This window comes from Colobus angolensis, unplaced genomic scaffold, assembly GCF_000951035.1.
Source record: "Colobus angolensis palliatus isolate OR3802 unplaced genomic scaffold, Cang.pa_1.0 Scaffold65, whole genome shotgun sequence".
Lineage (NCBI taxonomy): Eukaryota > Metazoa > Chordata > Mammalia > Primates > Cercopithecidae > Colobus > Colobus angolensis.
Window position 1 is genome coordinate 3,635,632 of NW_012120154.1, and position 6,933 is coordinate 3,642,564.

The 6,933-nt window shown below is 46.9% G+C and overlaps 1 protein-coding gene across 2 annotated transcripts in view; it reads right to left on the bottom strand.

Annotated features, from left to right (window-relative positions):
* The window catches only part of EIF3L (eukaryotic translation initiation factor 3, subunit L), a 37,602-nt gene that overhangs the window by 13,764 nt on the left and 16,905 nt on the right, over positions 1–6,933 (bottom strand). Inside the window, exons 5-7 of one of the 2 annotated variants that reach the window (XM_011964260.1) lie at positions 5,956–6,110; positions 4,169–4,339; positions 1,984–2,481 (exon numbers count right to left, since the gene is read on the bottom strand). In XM_011964260.1, the coding sequence (XP_011819650.1) occupies positions 1,984–2,481; positions 4,169–4,339; positions 5,956–6,110 (824 nt within the window). Of the gene's footprint in view, positions 1–1,742; positions 2,482–4,168; positions 4,340–5,955; positions 6,111–6,933 lie in introns of those variants that run through there. The other variant, XM_011964259.1, reaches the window with a different exon arrangement.

The window sequence follows — 6,933 nt, forward strand, 5'->3', positions numbered from 1 at the left end:
TTTTTCATGGAGTATCATTTTTACTTGAAAGAACAACTGATACACAGCTGAGCGCAGCTCATGCCTGTAATCCCAGCACTTTGGGAGGCCGAGGTGGGCGGATCACTTGAGGTAAGGAGTTTAAGCCCAGCCTGCCCAATATGGTGAACCCCGTCTCTACTAAAAATACAAAAATTAGCCGGGTGTGGTGGTGCGCACCTGTAGTCCCAGCTACTGGGGAGGCTGAGGCAGGAGAATCGCTCGAACCTGGGAGGTGGAGGTTGCAGTGAGCCAAGATCATGCCACTGCACGCTAGCCTGGGCAACAGAATGAGACTCCGTCTCAAAAAAAAAAAAAAAAAAGCTTTGTGCAGTGGCACTATGGCCAATGAAGGTTATGTGAGGTGTGATTATTGCTAACTAAAAATAAAAAAATTAAAAAGGCAGCAGGACAATGGCTTCCCACTTGTAAAGTACTCCAACAGTCTACAAAGCACCATCGCCCTTTCTCCAACCTCATCTACACAGCCTCCTTTCTCAGGCCACTCGGGCATACTGCAGCTGTCCCTTAAACTTATTGGCCTCACTCCTCTTCGGGGCCTTTGCTCTAACTGTTCCTTTGCCTGGAAGGCTCTTCCTGCAGGTATCTGGTGAGCTTTTTTTTTTTTCTTGAGACAGAGTCTCGCTCTGTTGCCAGGCTAGAGTGCAGTGGCACGATCTCAGCTCACTGCAACCTCTGCCTCCCGGTTCCAGTGATTCTCCTGCCTCAGCCTCAGGCAGCTGGGACTACAAGCATGTACCACCATGCCCAGCTAATTTATTTTTAGTAGAGATGGGGTTTCACCATGTTGGCTAGGATGGTCTTGATCTCTTGACCTCATGATCCGCCCACCTCAGCCTCCCAAAGTGCTGGGATTATAGGCAAGAGCCACCGTGTACGGCCTTAGGTGAGTTAGTAAGAACCCTCCACCGGGTGGATTGCTTGAGGTCAGGAATTTGAGACTAGCCTGGCCGACATGACAAAACCCTGTCTCTACTAAAAATACAAAAATTAGCCAGGTGTGGTGGCAGCCTCTTATAATCCTAGCTACTCAGGAGGCTGAGGCAGGAGAATTGCTTGAATCTGGGAGGCAGAGGTTGCAGTAAGCCGAGATTGCATCACTGCATTCAAGCCTGGGCAACAGACCAAGACTGTCAAAAAACAAACAAAAAACCACTCCCTCACTTCCTTCAAGTCTTAGCTTAGCTTAAAACTTCACTTTCTCAACAAAGCCTGTCTGAACACTGTATTTAACACTGCAACCTGTGCCTGCCACCACCTCTTCCTTCCTTTACTCTGCAGTGCTTGGCAACCTCTTACTACATAATTTGTTTAATTATAACTTCTACTGTTAGCTGGGCATGGTGGCTCACGCCTGTAATCGCAGCACTTTGGGAAGCCAAGGGTGGCGGATCACCTGAGGTCAGGAGTTTGACACCAGCCTGACCAACATGGAGAAACCCCATTTCTACCAAAAATACGAAATTAGTTAGGCACGGTGGCACATGCCTTTAATCCCAGCTACTCAGGAGGCTGGGGAAGGAAAATCGCTTGAACCTGGGAGGCGGAGGTTGTGGTGAGCCAAGATCGTGCCATCACATTCCAGCCTGGGCAACAAGAGCGAAATTCCATCTCAAAACAAAAACAAAACAAACAAAAAAAACCCCAAAAAACGTCTATTGTTTATCTCTTGGGTTTTTTTTTTTTTTTTTGTAAACAGAGACAAGGTCTCACTACATTGCCCAGGCTGGTCTTGAACTCCTGGGCTAGAGTGATCCTCCCACCCCAGCCTCCCCTAAAGTACTAGTATTACCAGCGTGAACCACCACGGCTGGCACCTTGTGACAGTACCACAAGGGCAGGAATCTTTGATTTTGTTCCCCGATATACTTTCATGTGCCCACAATAGCGAATGAAAGATAGTGAACACTTAATACAAGACCCCAAGCCCAGGAGACAGCATACCTTATCAATGTAGAAGTCAACCTCTGAGGCTGACTGAAATTCACCATCCAGGGCTGAGATGCCGCTGGTCCACACCAGATTCTTCATCTTGTGTTTGAAGACAAGAAGCTGGATCCGGAACTCCTGCTCTGTGAGGTCCAGGAAGCCAGCCAGCTTGGCCACAGGCATGGTGGTGTAGAGCTTGAGGAAGCTGCGGATGGTGGAAAGCTGGGCCTGCTGCTGCACTTCGTCGGAAAACACCTTCAGCTGCTGCAGGAAGGGCTCTTTGTGGTAGTTGGGGTGCACATTATCATAGTTGGGCACTACAGGCGACAGGAACTTGGGGCAGGAGTAACTGAAAAGTTCTTCATAGACTTGTGGGTCACCTTTCTGCATGCGCAGCATCTTGTCCCCATATTTCTCCCGCAGCTGGAGGTGAATGCTCTCATCAATACGCATGGGGTACATAGTGAGGGCGATGGCCAGCAGTGCATGCATCTGCTCATTCTGCTTGTTAATCTGGGAATGGGGTGGAGAGTTGTACCGGGTCAAATAAGATGGACTTCCTGAGGTCCCCACTGTCAACTGGCCTCACCATTCTCTGCACAGATCTTTAACTTACCCAGTTGTCTCATACCAGTCATTGAACTTATCCCACCTCTCTTCCAATCCTCCCTCTAGATCTACTTAACTTCCATCCTAGCTCCAGATCCTCCTTAACCATCTCCGGGATTCCTTACTGGCACCTCTGCCTTAGTCTCTCCAGTCTGTCCCACACATCACTAGCAGGTCAATCCTTTTACACCAGTTAGGATCGAGTTACCCAAAACCTTTGATGTGACCTTGATGCCGACAGAATATAGACTAAACAGTCATGTGCTGTGCAACAACGTTTCAGTCAACAACTGGCCATGGGCCACATATAGGATGGTGATCCTACAAGATTATAATCCTGTATTTTCACTGTATCTTTTCTTTTCAGATACACAAATACCTTGTGTTACAACCGCCTATGTTATTCAGTACAGTAATATGTTCTAGAAGTTAGTAGCCAAGGAGCCATAGGCTATACCATGTAGCCTGGGTATGTAGTAGGTTTCCCATCTAGGTTTGTGTAAGTACACTCTAGGATGTGCACACAACAAAATCACCAAATGATGCATTTCTCAGAATGGATCTGCAGCATCAAATGACACGGGACTATACTTTACCTGGGTTAATGAAGGTTCTCAGAATCCAATAACCCAATTCCTACTATCTATTTGCCCTCCAGCCAAAACGGTTTATTGTGCTGCTGCATCACCACACTTTCAAGTCTCAACCACTTTGCTCATGCTATTCTCTGCCTAGGAAGCTCCTCCCAATTCTATGCATGCCTTGAACCCATCCTCCTTCCCACTAATATCCACACCTTATATTAAAACACTTAGAAGCCAGTGAACACTCTGATGTTCATATTGATGCTGAATAAATAAATGTAGGCACTGCTGGAGGATATAACTGAAACAAAAGATATTATCATCAAGTCTTTATCATCAAGATGTTAATGATCTCAGGTAACAGGCATCACAACAGAAACTCTTAGAGTACGCTAGCCATTAAAACATCATCTTGGCCAGGCGTGGTGGCTCATGCCTGTAATCCCAACACTTTGGGAGGCCGAGGTGGATGGATCACCTGAGGTCAGGAGTTCCAGATCACCCTGGCCAAATGGTGAAACCCCATGTCTACTAAAAATACAAAAATTAGCTGGATGCGATGGCACACGTCTGTAGCTACTCAGGAGGCTAAGGCTGGAGAATCACTTGAACCCAGGAAGCAGAGGTTGCAGTGAGCTGAGATCGCACCACTGCACTCCAGCCTGGGTGACAGAGACTTGGTCTCAAAAAAAAAAAAAAAAAATTAGCCACTGAGCCGCTGTTGTGTCTGTTGTGTGTGCACTTTTAGATCCAGCTATTGGGAAGGCTGAGGTAGGATGATCGCCTGATCCCATGAGGTTGAGGCTGACATGAGCTGTGACTGCGTCACTGCACTCCAGCTAGGTGATCTACTAGTAGGCACAATCATCAAAGAGCGCTCTACAGCCGTGAACTCCTGGCTTAAAAACTGCAATATTTTGGATGGTGTTTACCAAAAACGGTTGGCATAGGTGCCAAGGAGTCCTCTGATTAGAAAGGTCATTGGTGGCGGGCACAGTCCCCCTTACCATCTCATACTTGTATGTGGTCCTCTGGAACATGCTCTTGGTCCTCTGGATGTAGAGGAGGATGTTGGCGAAGACCCGGATGGCATCCTGGTAGCGACGCATCATCAAATATGCAAACCCAACATAATAGTATGTGGTGACCTGGCACTCTGGCACGCGGGAATACATACTCTGCAGAAGGAAGTGGAACAAACATCCATGAGTCCCAATTCATCCTAGATAGAACTACAGGGAGGAACACCAAGAGTTTTCCCTGCAGAGCCCTGAACTATCCAGAGGAAGCTCTACAGTTCCAGAGTTTGAGAGCCCATCTTCCTATTCATCAGTTAAGTTGTATGTTTTGAGGATCCATTTTCTTAGCTGTAATAAGAAGGTTCTGGATCAGGTAATTCCTAAAATCTCTTTCAGCTCCAAAATGCTATACAACTCAGTTTTGTTATTATTTCTTGTTTTTGTTTTTTTTTTTTGAGGCAGAGTCTCGCTCTGCCACCCAGGCTGGAGTGCAGTGGCCGGATCTCAGCTCACTGCAAGCTCCGCCTCCCGGGTTCACGCCATTCTCCTGCCTCAGCCTCCCGAGTAGCTGGGACTACAGGTGCCCGCCATGTCGCCCGGCTAGTTTTTTGTATTTTTAGTAGAGACGGGGTTTCACCATGTTAGCCAGGATGGTCTCGATCTCCTGACCTCGTGATCCGCCCGTCTCGGCCTCCCAAAGTGCTGGGATTACAGGCTTGAGCCACCGCGCCCGGCTATTTCTTGTCTTTTCAGTTAAGTCCTTTTGGACAGGGAAGACAGAAACACATACACACACACGAGCCAAACACCAAATAAAAAGTATCTGTAATATTTTTCTGTAGTTAGGAAGAACACAACAGCTAACCATGTATCAGTGAACATACCATCTTAGAATTACATCTTTACTTCTTTTTTTTTTTTTTCTGGGACGGAGTCTTGCTCTGTTGTCCAGGCTGGAGTGCTATGGTGTGATCTCGGCTCACTGCAACCTCTGCCTCCCAGGTTCAAGTGATTCTCCTACCTCAGCCTCCCGAGTAGCTGGGATTACAAGTGCCCACCAACACACCCAGCTAGTTTTTTTTTTTTTGTATTTTTAGCAGAGACAGCGTTTCGCCATGTTGGCCAGGCTGGCCTCAAACTCCTGACCTCAAGTGATCCACCTGCCTCAGCCTCCCAAAGTGCTGGGATTACAGGCGTGAGCCACTGCATCTGGCCTTCTCAATCCTTTAGCAAAACGTAAAGAGTAAAGAGCTGCCATGGGCCAGGCACAGTGGCTCACGCCTGTAATCCCAGCACTTTGGGAGGCCAAGGTGGGTGGATCACAAGGTCAGGAGATCAAGACCATCCTGGCCAACACGGTGAAACCCCATCTCTACTAAAATACAAAAAAAAAAAAAAAAAAAATTAGCTGCGCCTGGGGGGCGCATGCCTATAGTCCCAGCTACTCAGAAGGCTAAGGCAGGGGAACTGCTTGAACCCAGGAGAAGGAGGCTGCAGTGACTCGAGATGCGCCACCGCACTCCAGCCTGGCGACAGAGCAAGCTGCCATGATCACTCCATTTTGAAAACGGAATAAAAAACTGTCATTAACTATCAAAATCATCCAGGTCCAGCTTTTTACCACAGCTGTTTGCCCAGATTTAGTCTCAACTTTCAATGGCCTGAGGGAAGAGTTCTCTTTCCTCTCCTGGAAATTTGTCCTAAGAGATCAGAGTGGTTCTCTAGAAATAGATATTCTGGCTCTGGCAAGAGGGGCCAGAGGCAACAGGCATCACCTTCTTGTTCAGTTCGATGTTCTCCAGCACCTTGATAGCCTGGTAGTAATCTCCTAACAGGGAGTGCAGGCGGAGGAGCCCCACCAGGCTGAAGTAACCAAGCATTTTGTAGAGGGAGTGCCGCCCATACTCCCCAGCCACACTCTCGGGGTCACCTGAAAGAGACAGACACCGTGAATACTCTGATAGGAGGCAGGTAAAGGCAGGCATACCTGACCTCTGATTGTTACTCAGTAGGCATCTCACCTACTGCCAGCCTTGAAAGCTTCCCTCAGTTGGGAATAACTCGAAAGGAATACCAAGAAACAGCAAAACCAATCTTATGCTAATCTTCAATTTACCAATATTTGTTTACAGGGTGGCAGTTCAGTCTGCTTATTTTTTTTTGGTCCCAACACATGAAAAGGCCCCTCTCATCAGTAAAATACACCCATGAACACTCCTCCTTTCAGAAAGCACATGAGGTCAAAGCTATTTTCCTAATAACAACACTAAGATGCTACTTGCCCTTCCCACTGAATTGAATTTTGCATGATGTAAATGCTATGCTGGGTAAAATTACTGTCAACTTAAGCATAAATCAGGCAGCGACACAAAATTGTACCGGTAGTCACTGTATTGTTCCTTGCCATGCATTTGCACTAAAAGAACTAGTCCTTAGCCAGTCATGGTAGCTTGGACTTGTAATCCCAGCTACTTGGAAGGTTGAGGTGGGAGGTTTTGCTTGAGCCCAGGTACCATATCTGAATAACCGGAGTTTGCATCAGTTGTTTTTTTGTTGTTATTGTTGTTGTTTATTTGTTTGTTCTGAGGCAGAGATCTATGGAAGTGCTATTGCATTTTGGCCTGGGTAACAGAGACTCTGTTCTTAAAAAAAGAAAAAAAAAGAAAGAAAATCCTTTTTTCATGGAGTATCATTTTTACTTGAAAGAACAACTGATACACAGCTGAGCGCAGCTCATGCCTGTAATCCCAGCA